Source organism: Cuculus canorus, chromosome 2 (genome assembly GCF_017976375.1).
Source record: "Cuculus canorus isolate bCucCan1 chromosome 2, bCucCan1.pri, whole genome shotgun sequence".
Lineage (NCBI taxonomy): Eukaryota > Metazoa > Chordata > Aves > Cuculiformes > Cuculidae > Cuculus > Cuculus canorus.
Window position 1 is genome coordinate 101,723,955 of NC_071402.1, and position 17,330 is coordinate 101,741,284.

A 17,330-nucleotide genomic window follows, 5' to 3' on the forward strand; every position below is an offset into this window, starting at 1 on the left:
AATATAAATTTGAGTCACTCAGGACTTGTATTTAATATCTCTGCTCTTTTACCACTGTTCATTGTGACTCAAAGTGATGTTATCCTCTTTCAGTTCTCCATCTGTAATACCAAAATAATAATTTGTTTTCCATACTCCTTTTGTTTGCAGTAGCTTGACCTCAAGATAACAGTGTAAAACACTTAATTTTGAAACATTTAATCTAGAAAAAAAGAGGTCAAATATAGACTGTTAAAAATAATTTTTAAAATGCTATTGTCTCACTTATGATGTCACAGTTTAGATACACCATATAACTATAATTCTTTTTGAATGAAAACCTACTCAGTTAAAAAATAACACTTTTTTCCCAAAGCGTTTCAGACTTTTAGTCATCTTAGACGATATTTATTTAATACTTCATGATGTATTTTCATCTGCTTTTTTCACTCTATGCTACTTGCTAGGAAAGTCTTGCAACTACTATTAATCACAGAGAGATATGCTGCACCTTAACCTTTACAGTATTCTCAAATAAGCATCATTTCCTATGGTGAGAATGAAAGTGTACAGATATATTTAAATGCTCTTACAGTTTCTGCAAGGAAAAAGGTATGAGGAGATACTATTTGAGAAAGTAAATAATAGAATAATAGATGACGGATGAGCAACGACTCATCTCTATATTCTAACTGGTTCAATTATCAGTTATAGAGGTATAGGAGAAAGAAAAATATGAAAGAAATAAACCAGTGCAAGAACAGTAGTCGAAAAGTGATTATAACTGATATTTTTCCAAAGTTCCTGCAAGAGTGGCACAGAAATGCCCTGTAGCGATGGAGTTGCACCTGTAAATTAAATCTACTCTTCAGGAATTTTAATTTTATATCAAAGTCATTACTAAAAGATTTTTTTTATTTTGGTGCCAGAGTAAGGAAGGATTCTTCATTTCTACGAATGCAGGACATGCTATAGCTTGAATCCTGCACTGAATTGTCAACACTGAAAAGGAGCCTTGAAGTTAATAGTCTTACACATTACATGCAGTTATAACATTGTTCACAAATCTTCACAGCTTTTTCTGATACAGAGAAACCTAGCATTCCACAGTTAAGTTGTAGTCCAAAAAGAGATAACACTGGTGAATAAATGAAACTGACTAACCAGTGTATGACTTAATTTTCATTAGACTTTTAAATTTAATTTTTCCAATGTATTTAATAGGAGAAGACCTTAAACTGAGGCTCTGGGTATTATTTTCCCTTGATCTTGATTTACCATCATATCCTTCAAAGTATCATCCAACTATACCAGTTTTGGTAGAAAGGCCTTTAGGAGGACTCTAGCTATTTTAGGAGTATTCACTACATTTGCCTCTTGTATAGTTGTACTTCCTTAAACACAATTAACAGAATTGGTAGCATAGATCAAGATGTAGGACCAGTAGCACAAGATACCTGGCCATGATTTAAGTAAGGAACTCTGCAGCCATGAAGTACTGAAATATATACCATGTCAGCCATCACTAAAGTGAGTAATGTGGAGATCTTTTCTGCCCCACAGGGAATATAGGCATGCCACATTTTTCAGTCATATTTTATGCAACAACACAGAAAGGCTTATGCACAGCTTTCTGAAAGATTAAATATTTCCTTGTCCTATTTCTACTCACTGCAAATCAGCTTTCCTTTATTTGGTATCTGTTCCCAGCCAAGCCTCAAGGAGACATAAAAGTACTCAAGTGTTGCAGCTAACAATAAACTTTATATCTTCACTTGTGCATGTGTATTATGTCAATAACAGACTGACCTTACACCAAGACCATACCCTGCAAGTCAAAGTCCTTCAGGACTATACCTTGATTATTTGCCTATGTCCCTCTGCATAATTAGTACCTATGTAATTACCTTCATTGGCAGACCTGCAAATGTGTGAGTTTCTCAGTTTGGAAATGAATGTTTGGGTTGGGTTTTTTTGTTTTTTTTTTTTTTTTCTTCCATTTAAAAGAGTGTATGAAACCTCAGGCTAAATGTAAGTGGAAAGACAGTGAAATCAGACATTGATAAAGATCACACCAGATCTTTGACCTTGTTTTGTCCCAAGTGGCTTGAGAGAGGGAGGAAAAATCTAATCTGCTTTTAGAAATCTGAATAGCATAACAAATAATAAATGAAAATAAATGAGGAGAGAAATACAAGGTGGCTGATTATACTCCTTGTCAAATAAGCTGAACAGTAAAATGTACCAATAAACCATAAAGCAGAATCTGAAAACACTCTGCTCTGAACAAAAGATTTCCAGAAGTAGTCACGTTTTCCCCAGAAACTACAGAGTGTTTCAGGGATGCTTTCTGCATTATTAAATTCGAGTAGGGAAAAAAAAGCTCATAAACAGTTCACTAAACTTTTGAATTTACCTTGAAGACCTGTATGCCCTTCATGCAGTTAATTTCCATGAATATACCCCGCTGAACTATCAAAAATGAGGAAAGTTAAGTAATATATTAAAAATAGGGTCAGAATATAAAATCAGAGCAATAGCACAACCATATTCCCCCAAGCCATCAACATTTCTGCACTAAAATATCCCAAGTTTACGATGATGCATTTTTAATTATAAATACATATCTGAAAAAAATATCAGCACTTCACAAACAAGCCAAAAGAAGTTTATCAAATAAATTATTCATCATAAATTATTCTCTCTTAGGTTCAGATATAATATTCTTAAAAGTTTTCAAAATGTTAAAATAAAATAGGCCCAGAAACAAATGGAAATTGAAAAACATTTCCTTTTTCACTAAAAGCATGCAACGTCTATGTTACTGCCATGTTACAAGTTATTTTTGGCTCTTCTTTTGGTCCAAAAATATCTGCATGGAAATAGCTGTTTCCTGGTTAGAGGCATGGACAAGATTTTTTGTTCAGTTACATCTGTCTGCTTTTTATACATCCATGGTTCTAAGATTAGAGTGTCTTTCAATTTTGCATGTCTCCCTGAATATTTCTGTGTCAGTTACATTACAACATCAGGAACTAGTTCCTGGATGCTAATGACAAAGACTATCTTTCTGTGAACTGCTCTGTCAGCCCAGCAGGCCATGAGAGGAGTGGCTGCAGACCATGGCCTCAACGACCAAGTGACACCCATATGTTAGGATCATAGAATCATAGAATTATAGAAGAGTTAGGGTTGGAAGGGACCTTAAAGATCATATATTTCCACCCCCCCTGCCATGGGCAGGGACATCCCATTAAATCAGTCTGTTCAAGGCCCCATCCAGCCTGGCCTTGAAGACCTCCAGGACTGGGGCAACCACAACCTTCCTTGGTAACCTGTTCCAGTGTCTCACCACTGCACTCTCTCTGATTTGTCTTTCCATGTTAGTTCTCTCATGTAATTAAGTTTTGTTGTTTGCAAATCTTTGCTGTCCCATTTCAGTAGCTCTTTCTCCAGGTCAGGTTTAGGGTATTTTTTGGTTTCTTTCAGTCTTTGTGGTGTTTCTTCTTTTTAAATGTTGAGCAGAGCTACGTGCTTTCCCGGTACCTTGCTCACCTGGAGCACGACATCACAGAGCTAGAGCATGGACCTAAAAGAAGCCCAACTTCCATTGGTAAGATCTTAAATGGATGACTGGTGGAGTTATCCATATTAGATGAAGTCATTCATATGGGATAAACTCACCTATGTGACACAGAGGAAAGCTGATCTATCTCTTCAAAGACCCCAATGGGGTGCCCAGATTTCAAGAAGCAAAAATTTTCTGGGCACTTTACTTCAGACCTCTTCAAATTTCTCATGCAGTAGGAACATTCAATACAGACAGTCAGATGAGACTTACTCTAAAGTAACCCTTCCCCTCCTCCCTCTGTAATACATATAGGTTAAACTGAAGTAGTCAGCACCAGCTGCTGTGATCTACAGATGTGCTCCTGCTGTGCCATGCTACCTACTAATGTAGACGCACACAGTAATGCATCTAGTAGTGTGATTCCCTCTGAGTGAGTACTAAAATGACATCCTAATAAGATGTCAATGGAAGGATTATCATACAAACATATTGTTTATGTGATGACATGAATCCTATTACACTTCTGACAAGTTTATGAATGTTAACCCCAGTACTCTGGCCCAGTCCCAAACCTCACATTTGTATCCTGCTCACACAGATACCGTCCTCTTTTGCAGCTGGAAACATTACAGTTCACTTCTTATCCTATAGTATTATCTAGTGCGTTTAAATAACTCCCTCATTTCATTACATTTAATCTCCTGAGAGGTTATATTTCCGGACTGAGCCAAAGAATTGTTTAATGTCATTTATATCAGTTGATGAGGTGCTCTGTAAGGAAAGACAAACAATTAAGAATGTATAAAATGGTCCCCTAACACTAGCTTAAACCAGAACTCCAGCCAGTTCATGGGGGAGAGATGGAAGAGCTTGGGAAGCTAGGTAAAACTTTTCTATGTGGCAATTAGTCAATAAATATATCAATTTATAAAGTAAAATATTCTAGTAAATATAGTGGAATTTATGAAGACAAGCAATTCAATGAGGTGAAGAGTGCACTTGGCCTAACACACCGTTCAAAACTAATGTAAGGACCATCGACTGTCACATCAAAGCAACATCTGGCACATTAGAGGTTGTGAACATGGCTATTTTGATTATATTATTAACAAAAATTTGACAGTTAAAACTCACCTGATGAAAGCAACATTGGTAGTATCCAACATTTAATTTCCACTGAAACACTGTCATGATGGCTTAAGTGACTCTAAAGTAGGATAAACACCTGGCTTGTACTTAGGCACTGACACAAAACACATTGACATCATAAATTCTTTTCAAATAGAACCAACATGATATTTTTTTTGGATTTTCTAAGGGGGATGCGGGGTGGGGGGTGGGGGGGGGAAGATCCCCCCATAATGATTCTGGTCTGACTTTAACTGTGTTAATTTTATTGATTTATTTATCCCAGATAACATGACAAACCTGTCACTAGAGATGACAACTTCCAAATATAAATTTACAATGCCAAGACCTCATTTTTGCAGTACAGCAAACAGACTTTTAGAAGACTACCAGCTGGTGTCCAACTCTACCGCAATAAGCCCTTCACTTCTGCTTTTCATTTGCTCAGTGTATTTTCAATCAAATTATTCTGGGAAATCCATCTTCTAACTTTGGTCTCTGTGAATAGTTTTTTCCTAATCTTCTGTAGAACCTGTCTTCTTGGTTTGGAGCTCCTTGTGCAGTTGGTTTAGTTACATGTTTCTGTGACGAAAAGAACCTCACCCAGAATCCAACAATGTCTGGGCAGATGATGCTTCACTTGTAGTAAAAGAAAAAAAATAATACTGCTATCAAGGGCGATTGTACTCGGAATGCAACTTCTACCCTTTTCCTAACATAAGCAGCACAGGCACATTCAGGCACATACTAAGAGAAGAAATATGCAACGAGCCTGGCCCTTACAATCCTTACTCACATTACTGGTTCCTTGCTGAGGAAAAAGAATTGGGATTTATTATTTGTGCTTCTATATAAAAGAATGAAGAATTGGTCTCTAGCCATTCAACAACACTAAATAAAACTGTCACTCTCTTACAGTCTTGTCTCTTCTCTGTTTTGCCCTCTTGCCATGCTCTGACTGCTAACTACAAACTCTAAAAACTTACAAATTATGATTTTTTTTTTATACAAAATGCTGAAACTCTCAGGCAGTTATCTATTACCACAGCCTCTGACTAAACACATCTAGAGAACACACCACAGCCCATCCATTTAGAATCACAGAGTTGCTGATGCTAGAATGGGTCTCTGGAAATCATCTAGACCAACCCCACTACTCAGAGCAGGGTCAGCTCTAGAAGGTTGCCCAGGACTCTGCCCAGCTGGGTTTTAAATCTCTCCAAGCATGCGAACACCACAGCTTTCCAGTGGAACCTCTCCAGCATCTGACATCCCCCAGTAAAAAAATCTTTTTTCTATATTTAAATGGAATTTCTTGTATTTCAGTTTGTGTCCACTTCCTCTTGCCCTGACATTGGATAACACTGAGAAAAGTTTGACTTTGTCTTCTTTACATCCTCCCATCAGGTATTTGTATGCATTGATATGATTCCTTCTGAGTCTTCTCTTCTCTAGGCTGAACATTCCTAGTTCATTCCTTCCTTTTTAATTTAACTCCTTTTTCAAGTTTAAATTATCATCACAACAGCCAATAAATGATAAGATAAAAAAGAGAACATGTTTCATTTCTGATATGAGTAAAACTGAAACATTTAAAAATAGAAAGTCAAAATGGTTATAGCACTAGCTTTTTTGTATATGTGAAACACAGCAGAGCTAATGAATTAAAGACTGATGCTGGTTTTAAAGATGACGAGACCAAGAGCATAAGCTACTGCTTTTCAAGGATTAAAAAAAAAGACTTTAGATAACATTTATAAGGCCTATATATCTAACTATGCTTCTAAAGGCCAAGGCTTCCTTATAAATGGAGTATCCATACACTTCTGGAAGAATGCACATAGACATATTTTGCGGACTTAGGATAGTCTTTTAAGATTTTATAGTATCACAGACTACCATCTATTATCATAGATTACAAAGTCTTTTATCAATTTTGCAGTTTTTACAAAGATGATAAACTTGCATAAAATGAGAGAGAGAATATGATTTACCCGACTCTTGACATTCTGAGAGATTTTATAAATTAATATCATAATGAAAACACATGGATTGAGCTAGAAATGAGAATCAACCTTCAATAGCTTAAAGTACTTCTATCCTTTTTTCTAAGCATTCAAGTCCTCTGCAAAGAAAGCTCAATGAATTCAAGTGCACAGAAAAGTTTAAGGTTGATATGGAACAACAAAAGTGTGTGGTAATGTCCATGTTCCCCTAAGGCATTAGCAGGGTTTGAACAACCAGCCATTACTTTTGTAAGAGATAAACCCAACTCTATTGAGCAAAACTTACAGTGAACTTTGTGAGAGGATCATAATGCATCCTTCTGCAACACCAAGACTCTCCACAAATGAGCCAAATTTGTTTTTGGAAAAACAACTTCTTCGTGTGCATATATGTTCCAAAACTATCCTCACATACAAATAGAACACATGAAATATATGATGTGTCAAAAGCTTTATAAGAAACAAGAAAGAAGATGAAATGTTCCACATTAAAAATGCATAATTTGAATTCATAAACCTTATGTTTGCTTATTCTGTTTTTGGGTTTGTTTTTTTCTCTTTATTTACTATTTATTTATAAATTGTGATTACTCATCTTCACAGAGAAGGCAGCTCTTCTCTGTGTACAAAGCAAAAACTTGAGAATTAAGTTAGGGGAAGTACCCTGAGTCATCTCCATATTCCCAATGGCCCATCTGACAACAGATAGGAAGAATAACTGGGAAATGGAAACAGTGGTCAGACACTTTCCAGTACAGAACAGGCTACAGCCTCTGATGTGACAAACTTGTGCACGCTCATTCCAAAAGCAATACCACTGTGCTCACCATTTTTTTTTAAAATACAGAATTAATACAGGTTTGCATTCCCTCCTATCACCTTTCCATAAAAACACATACATGCACACACACACACAGAGCAATACAGCAGTGAAGAAATTTCCAATCTTTATCCCTTCCCTACTACGTAATGAAATAGATCTTCAGCTCTTGCTAAAAGCTCATTCATAGTTCTCTCACATTGACATTTTTTGCCTTGGTAAAATAATGATCAATGCAGAGCTCTGAAGAATAAAAAAATTCTTCTGATCAGCAAGGTGAATTTCACATTACATTTCTGAAAGGCAGAATAAATTAAAGGTTTAAACATGACATATGGAAAGGAGAAATCAGAAAGCTATCATTTTGAGAATATAAACACATTTACAACACACATAAATCAGGATTGGCTTTGAGTTTAGATACTGGTGTGCAAAATGAGCAGTGATTATCCCAGTAAAACATGAAATAAGACTCATTTCTTTGTGTCAAATGGCCATATTTTGCTATTTCCCAGTATCTTTGTTTACCCTCATTAGTATGCGTACATGCCTCTACATATAAGACTTGTGCATTTTTTCCTCAGAGCGATTAAATAGAGTGGAAAATCGATGTCTAGAATGACCCTTCCTAAAACCAGTATCCTGTGACCTGAATGCAACACTGAATTTCTAGGTGGGTACTGGTAGCAGACACTGTTGTTTCTGAGAACACACTTCCTGAATGCCATGTAGAAGTTGTAGCACTCCTGCCTGGGATCACTGTGCACAGTACTTACGTGATGGTGTCAATCATATCCAGTCCCATTTCAACACAGCAATGGGCATGATCTGTTTTGGGTTGCGTCAGTCCTGATACACAGTAGTAACAGTCCCCTAGGATTTTTATTCTTCTGCAGTGGTTTTCCTTTAATAGAAACAGAATGGGAAAAGTTTTACTATTCATAAGAATATTCCAATATTTGCAGGATGAAATCTTCTCCAATACCATCCCAGCATTCAGAAAATCATTTTGTGGTCAAATGAAGTAATTGACAGTTCACAAAATCTGGGCTCCCTGTACAAAACAGCTGACATACACATATTTGTTTGTTTATTTATTTATAAATACCCTTGTATATACTGGAGATCAGCCCCATATTGTTCAACAGACACAGGGAAACACTGCTTAAAACTATAGTTCTGAAAAAATATTGCTCTCTTGCCCTCAGATTAGGTCAGTATGAATTCAATATTTCCAATGAGACTTTCCTTCTGTATGAATCCAAACCAAAGAACTGAATCATAAAATCACAGTATGGTTTGGGTTGGAAGGGACCTTAAAGATCATCCAGTTCCAAATGCCCTGCCATGGGCAGGGACATTTCCCACTAGATCAGGCTGCTCAAAGCCTCATCCAACCTGGTCTTGAACACCTCCAGGAATGGAACATCCACTACTTCTCTGGACAACTTGTTCCAGTGCTTCACCATTCTCTCAGTAAGAAACCTTCCTCCTAGTACCTAATCTAAGTCTACCCTGTTTCAGTTTAAATCCATGACCCCACAACCTATCACTGCACTCCTTGACAAAGAGCCCCTCCCCAGTTTTCCCACAGGCTCTCTTTAAGTACTAGAAGACTATTATGAATTCTCCCTGGAGCCTTCTCTTTTCCAAGCCGAATAAACCCAACTCTCTCAGTCTGTCCTTGTAGGGGACGTGCTCCAGTCCTCTGAACATCTTTGCGGCCTTCCTTTGGATGTGCTCAAACCAATCCACCCACCTCTTAAGCCTGTCAAGATCCCTCTGGATGGTATCCCTTCCAACCAGAGTGTCAACCATGCCACACAGCTTGGTGTCATTGGCAAACTTGCTGAGGGTACACTCAACCCTACTGCCCATATCACCAACAAATATGTTAAACAGCATTGGTTTCAATATTGATCCCTGAGGAACACCACGTGTCACTGGTCTTCACTTGGACATTGAGATGCTCACCACAACTCTTCGAGTGCAAACATCCAGTCAATTCCTTATCCACTGAATGGTACATTCACCTCCAACTTAAAAACAAAGATGTTGTGTGGGACAGTGTCAAATGCTTTGCACAAGTCCAGGTAGATGATAGCAGTTCCCCTTCCCTTGTCCACCAATGCTGTGGCACTATCGTAGAAAGCCACCAAATTTGTCAGGCACAATCTGTTCTTAGTGAAGCCATGTTGGTTGTCATCAATCACCTTATTTTCCACGTGCCTCAGCACAGCTTTCAGGAGGATCTTCTCTGTGATCTTGCCTGGCACAGAGGCAAAACTGACTGGCCAGTAGTTCCCTGGGTCTTCATTTTCTCCCTTTTTTGAAAAATGGGGATTATTTTTCCCCTTTTCCAGTCAGTGGGAACTGAACTGCAATGACTTCTAAAATAGGACAGTGTCTTAGCAACTTTGTCTGCCAGTTCCCTTCATCACCTATGAATGCATCTGACCTCCTACAAGAATCAAAGCCTTCCTAAGTTGACCACTCGCTCCACATCATTACCCATATTTCAGGTGAGAAGTGATGGTTATGCCTACAGCAATCCGTTTCTCTCTGACATGTAATACACCAGCATTCGTGGTTTGTTATCGCACACTTTTCCAGCTGCAAGCATTCCCATGCCTGTATTCTTTGTAAATGTTTCCAAGAATTGAACAAATATTCTAAAATGAGAATTACCTCTGTTCAGGCATGGAAAAAGGTATGCTAACACTGTTTGGGAAAACAGGTTTGTCTACTTCTATTTATAAATTAAGCAGTAAATACAGATCTTGAATCAAAGAAGAGAGCCAGCTTTTTGGGTATGTTGCGCGGTTGGAAAAGTCTTTTCTAAGAGTGAGAACTGAACATTTCTTCTGCTGTACAGCAGGATTTGAAGTATACCACTATTTATCATCACTAATACATATTTTAATGAACGCGAGCATAATTGTTCTAGAAGCATTATCACTGAGGCCTTATAGTGACAATGTGCCACAGACTATAGCCACAGAATGCCTTACAGATTTTACTTAGAGTTTTAATTGGGTATTTAGAGACCCTTGGCTAAATAGTATTTATGAGTAAAATAATTACTGATGCAACACAAAGTAATACACAGATATCAAAATCTATCCTGACACAAAATAGGGCTTCCAACTCAAAGTTTTTGGAAAGAAATCACTAAGTATTTTAGTAGAAACTACTAAATTATACTGCCAAAATAAGCTGCTTTTTTTTTTTTTTTTTTTTTTTTTAAATCGTGGGCAAATCTTGAAGCAGTAGAGAGTAATCAGTAGTTAAAGCAAGAAAGTACTTTGCACAACAAATCTTTTGGCCCATGCCTTACTATCCTCTATGAAGCAAACTGCATCTTCAAATTTGGTGTACAGGAGATGACTATTTGATCCAGCCAAAAGAAATAAACATTTCAGTAATCTGGGTGGACAATACATACGCGTGAATAAATGTTCCCTCCTATTCAGTATCTACATCCAAACTGGCTCATTTCTAATGACTTGGTTTTCCTAGACAACTTACTGGGCTACAGCACAGTAGTGCTCATTTTATAGTGGGATACACAAAATTGCTGTCAGATGGGCACAGCACAGCCTAGCAGCATGGTAGATAGTTTAAGAAAGTCAAAAAAAACCCAGAACAGAGCATGATCCACTTTTCCAAGACAGTTTATAACATGTGCAGAAGAAAAATAAGAGAAAAAGAAAATAAGGCTTACAGCATTTTCTCAGGGGACATTGCTCTCGATGGAAGATATATGACTTATTAATCACATGCTGTTTTTGAAACCACCACCCTGTTCCTTATCAGATGTTATCCTCGCAGTCTTTATTTTTAATAATCAATTAATATACAGTAATCGCTAGCAAAAAAATCTGTTTTCTTTTTCCCAACATGGGAGGCAGAGTTCCAGGAAGGAGATGCAGTGCAGCTTTGCAAGAGCAATCTTTTTAAGGATTGATATGCAAATTGACAAAACAACCTCTTTCCTTCTCTTTGTTTTGTTTCCTCAGCAACTTCCAAAGAAACTCTTGACTAGGCAATATTTTTCGCATTTGTGACAGTGATGAATTCAAGTGTGAATTAGAAACAGCTGATAATTTGGTTTTATGCACATGATAAAAAGCACCAGAAATTGCTAGCACTGCATTAGCCAGGCAGCCTGCCCACCTGCGGTGCCTTGCTGAGACGTTTCCTAGCAGATTTGCAGAATTCCCTCTGGCACAGCTGTCAGTCAGTGGGTTTGTCAGTGTGAAGCGGAAGCTGCTTGGAATTCTTTACACTTTCAGACAGGCGCTTTATAAAGCAGTTCATTCTACCTGTTAAGTAGAACGGAGTGGGGTGAGGTGTGTATGTGTGTGTCTTCTATTTCTAAGAACTCTGTGGTTTTGCTGTTATTGTAGTTCCTTATTTAAATGCATTTTCAGAAGGAATGAAGTCTGCAAAACTGGAAATCTGGAAAATTTACAATTTGTAAAAATATATATATATATCAAAATAGGTTGTCTCAAAGGAAATGTTTAACATGCTTTCAGAACTTTCCCAGCACAATACCTAAGCAGACAGCTAGGTGTTCTCTTGAACAGAGAGATTGTACTGGCTAAATGCAGTCTTTTAAAGGAGGATCTTTACCACATGTCAGATTGCAACAATTCTCACTGTCACTGCCCTATTTTATTGGGTTTTTTTTTTTATAGTGTATCCAAGTAAGTAATTATTTGTTACATGAATAGATACAAAGTCAGAGATGATCAGGGCAATATTTTCCTTTCTTGAAACACTATTGATGCAAGAGAATAAATTGTAAAAACACAATTCAAAATATGAACCAGATAATGCTGCTATAAACTCTCTAATTTGGTTTAGCAACTATTAATGATTTATTGAAAGTAATTAAGCTTCCTTAATGTGTGTGTATGGTAAATGACAAGAACATGGAAGGCCTTAAATCAAGAGACCTGACTAAACCAAAAGGAAGACCATTGTCTCAGCAGGGTCCCAAGCTGATGTGGCTTGCCAGCTAACATCAACTCAGCAGAATTTTTGAAGGAATTGGGACAAAGGTAATTGTGATGAGGGGCATCGCAACAACCACCTCATGGACCACTGACCAAAGAAACCTTCCAACACAAAATTTGGACAATAGGGGGAATGCACAGCTAACTTACATAGCAAGCGAGGACCATATTAGCTAGTAAGACATAGAGTATTAATTAATGAGAGATAATCACTGCATTTAAATCTGATGTAATCATGGACAGAGTTTTGTAAATGAAGAATAGGATGAACACCACGTGAAATTCTCTTGAGGTGTTCTAGCTTTGCAAGATTACTCAGCTAGCACACCACTTTGCACAGACTATGAATAAAACTTGATACCTCAGCTCTGTGTGTTATTGGCTTGTGCATCAGCTAAATAATCCTCCGAGTTTTGGGATAACAGTATCTGGTAGGAAAAGAGCCTCTTTAAAGCTTTTATTTATTTTAAAGATGGCAGATGCTATTGCATGAAAGAGTCATTGCTCTGTCTTCTGTCACTGCAAAAATCTATGGTATCCTCACTAAACTCAGACTTCAGCACCAGTGAGACCTCTGAGTACTGTCCCTTGTATAGCTATAAATTAGTACAAGAGCAGCACTGCAGGCAACAGGGAAGTGGAAGGCGATGCACTGGCAGGAGAGGGAGCAACTCTTCATCTCAAACTCCCTTCATGCCACCCCCCATCCATTCACTGTCTGAAATGGTTTGACTCTGGGGTGGGGAAAAATCATTGCCCTACTCCCTGAAAGAAAAAAACCTGTTAGCTAAGTGTTTTCTTCACCTTTGGAAGATAAGTCTTGGGTGGAAGGAAACCATCAAAATGCAACTCTCTGATGGCTCCATTTTCACCGACAGATGAATTAATACTGGGAGGATAGTAGTGAACTACAAGGGCTGAAGAAGGAATATACATTACTCTCCTGGCTCTGTCATTGCTGTCAAGCACTCATCACTGAGGCCAGGCAGTACCACAGAGGAGCACGGTTACCCTCCCTTACAGACTTTCAATGAGCCAAAAGGAAAATCAGTGCCTGTGAGGAAAGGACACATCACATAAGTACTTTTGTGCTTTATTCCCCTCCATCATTTTCCTCTTGTTTTCCTTCCTTCTTGATTTATCAGTCATTTGCTTTTTGAAGACCCATTCTAACTGCTTTCTCTGAGCAGCCTGCTGTGCTTACAGCTGAACTGTTTGTATCAGGTAGGCAATGGGGATCAACTTTTCAGTTCATATTAATCAGTATGGCGTCATGGTTTCAGGGCAACTACACTAATTTATACCAGCTGTCTCTCTAATCCTCATGGACCCAAGCCATAATTCAATAATCCAGGCTAACCACATCACAATTGCAGTCCTTTTGAGTAAATATCAAGTATCCTATGTTCTACCACGAGGGTGAGAAGTTGTGGATGTCTCATTCCTGCAGATGTTCAAGGTCAGGTTGGATGAGGCTTTGAGCATCCTGATTTAGTGGAAGGTGTCCCTGCCCATGGTAGGGGGTTTGGAATTAGATGCTGTTTAAGGTCCCTTCCAACCCAAAGCATTCTATGATTCTATGATTCTACTATTCTCTACTAAACCTGATTTCCTTATAAAATTAACCAAAACTTGAAAGATCTTTCTATTTTTCCCTCAGTTCTGTAACACTGTTTTGCACACTAAAGAGCTTTAGAGAAAAGCAAAACCCAAAACATTCCATGGGAAGGATAAGCTGGTGAAAGTCTCTTAGACTGCATCAGTATTCAAAAGAGATGCAGCTAGGTGCAGAAAAGATGAAGAAATGGTTTTAGATTTACATGCAAAATGCTCCTTAGAACCCTACTTTGAAAGGGCCCTTTCTGTGCTGATGAAAAGGAAGTCTGCTTAGGCTAAATTCTGACAGCAAAATCTATGAAATCACAAAATCACAGAGTCTTAGAACTGTTTGGATTGCAAGAGACCTAAAAGGGCTCTATCTATAACATTAAAAGGCCACAACATGGCATCCATGGAGCCTTCTTTTCTCCAGGCTTAACAACACCCCAACTCCTTCAGGTTTTTTTCAGTGGAGAGGTGTTCCAGCCCTCTGATTATTCTTCTTACTCTGTCCTGGACCCACTCTAACCGATCAATGGTCTCCTTGTGCTAGAGGCTCCAGAGTTGGATGCAGTTTACCTACACAATCTACAACTTTCAGCAATGACAAACAGTAATTTCACTTATAATTTTACTTTTTTTTTCAGTAAAACAAAAAGATTCACCAACATAGTATCTCTGTGTAGTCTCCAAATCTATTTTTATAACCATGCTGAATGTGGGTCACAACATGTGAGAGATTATTGAAGCCAGCTTATCAGAAAAACCTCATAGTCAAATCCTGAGTGTAATGAAGTAACACGGAAATTACAACCAGCTGCATTACACTGCAGTGTGCCGAGAGTAATAACATACTTTTGAAAACTGACCAGCCCATTAGAAAATTTCATTGGATCCTGTCAATTACTGCATTATCTATTGTAAAATTTCTTTTCACCCAGGTTTTGAACTGTGGGTTTAAAGATTGAAAAACTATTTTTATAATCTTTTAATGGAATACTGCCTGCAAATAGTAACTTTGCCAATTTACACTAGTTCTTACACATCTGCTAGTCCCAGCATAAGAAACCTTTAGAATGAACAAACTGCAATACTTCATAGAGTTCAGTTTAGGAGGGTAATGAAGGCATAGCAATAATAGTGTGGACTTAACAAGAAGAGCTTCTACAGATTGGCAGAAATAATAGGAAAGAAAAAACAAATCTGTTTAGCACAGAAAATGGCTTCTAAATGAGGAAAGCAGGCTATCTCCAGATAAGCATATGTAAGCTTGTAACTTATGAATGTATTCGTGAAGTTCTGACAAATTATCTACCATCACAGGAGCCATGAACAAATGTAGAACTATTCAGGATGGGTATAAAAAGGAAGACTTTTTGCTTCAAATGGTTTTTCCTTTCCCACAATTTTATTTGCAATTCTATATACTGACCCGCATTAACTTGATTCTTGCACCTTTTCTGTGCATTCCCATTCTCACAATAAATTCCTTCTCTACTTTACATGGACAGTAATTTCACGAAACTAGAATATTAAATGTTTTTAGTCCTGGAGAACGAGCTCCTATTTAACTGTCACACATGTTAATTTACTGGGAAAAGAGAAAGGATTTTAGCAAGAATATTTTACACAATCATCATGACCGATATGCATGCCTGTCTCTGCCAGCTTTCATTAAGTATCCCTTAAGATGCTGTCTTTTTATGAGGAGGAATATCCCAGGAGAAACAAGTGTAAACCAAATGCACTATAAAATGTTATAAAACTAATCTCTAAATTTCAGGAAATGGATATTTTTCCAGATTCTTCTTGCAACAATACAGTAATGAGGATTTAAAAAAACTATCACACTTGTGCACCGATAAAACTATGAAATTGAGTCATGCTCCAAACAAAAATGCCCAGGAAATCTTTAAGACCTAATCGCTGGAAATGGCCATTCCCCTCTGCATGGCAGAATTACTGAAAAGTGATGGCATGAGAAGAGTTAGCAAGATATTGTATACAGCTGGCTGTAAAGGAAGTAATACCCAGAAAGATCTCCATAGACTTCAAGGAGATAAAAATTCTGCCTTGAGAACAGCAAAGCTAACTGCTTTGAGGACAGTGCTTCTGGACTCCAGCGTAGGAAGCCTGATTCCCCTCCCAGGCTGAGAAGACGTCCTGATGACTTCTCCCCTGATGCACTGCTATGCCCTGCATAACAGATCTGTTCATGGGCAAAGGACTCCAGACAGCACTGTGTGAGCTGAGTTCATTAGACAGCTAAAATATGCACCAGAGTTATCACTCAAATTGCCCTACAACAATGAAGTCAAGCAGGCTCTTTTGGAGTGCAATTAGACATCCCCCTTGGATGACAAACATTGAACTCCAGAAATACTTTTCTCTCTGCTAATCACACAAGAAACCAAAATGATTAGTTTCAGTACAAATGCCCACACTGCAAGCACTTGAAGCTGATCAGAATAATCCAACACAGTCCTATATGAAGATGCAAATCTCAGATTTGCAAATTTGAAATCAGGAAGAATTTGCCACAAGCATGCAAATCATGGCAAGCATTAAGACAGTAAATTGGCATACCAAGAACAGTGTCTTCTTAGCTAAAAAGTACGATTAAAGGAGCTTAGAGAAGACCTGACCTCTGTGGTACCTGCCCATTTATATGGTCCTACCAGCATAGCATTATCTTTCTTCCTGCAAAATCGTCTCACAGACACTTTATCTTCACACCATATACTCACAGCATTAGTCCCTGATCCTACAGAGCTTGAGGCATTTTCATTAAGATCACTTTAACTTAAGAAAGCTTTCTTCTTTAGGTCTGTCTTGGACACTTCTCTAGACAGCTATTCAGAACCAGACTCAAGATTACGTGCACGGTTTTCCTCAGTGGGATCCTATGTCTGAACAGATTATCAACTTGGGGAGACAGTCTCCTCAAATAAACCTTTGTCACTATCCCCCCTTAGTGCACACTTTACACAATTTACATAAAGGGTTATGGGCTGTAAGTTTATATCTGTGTTTTCCAGCACTAACTTTCCCATCTTAACCAGCCCAGAAAACTTTGCTCATTTTATATTTTAAAAATACATCATAACCATCTTCATATAAACTAAAAGCATTCTATAGTTTCAATAGAATCGAATTCTTAAAGTGATTGCTTTTAGGAATTGCTACTTCAAAGCACAGCAAAA

At 37.8% G+C, this 17,330-nt stretch overlaps 1 protein-coding gene across 1 annotated transcript in view; it reads right to left on the reverse strand.

The window, feature by feature from the left end:
• The window catches only part of ADCY1 (adenylate cyclase 1), a 157,685-nt gene that overhangs the window by 60,346 nt on the left and 80,009 nt on the right, over nt 1-17,330 (reverse strand). The window contains 1 exon segment of the mRNA XM_009568494.2: nt 8,281-8,408. Coding sequence (XP_009566789.2) covers nt 8,281-8,408 — 128 coding nt within the window.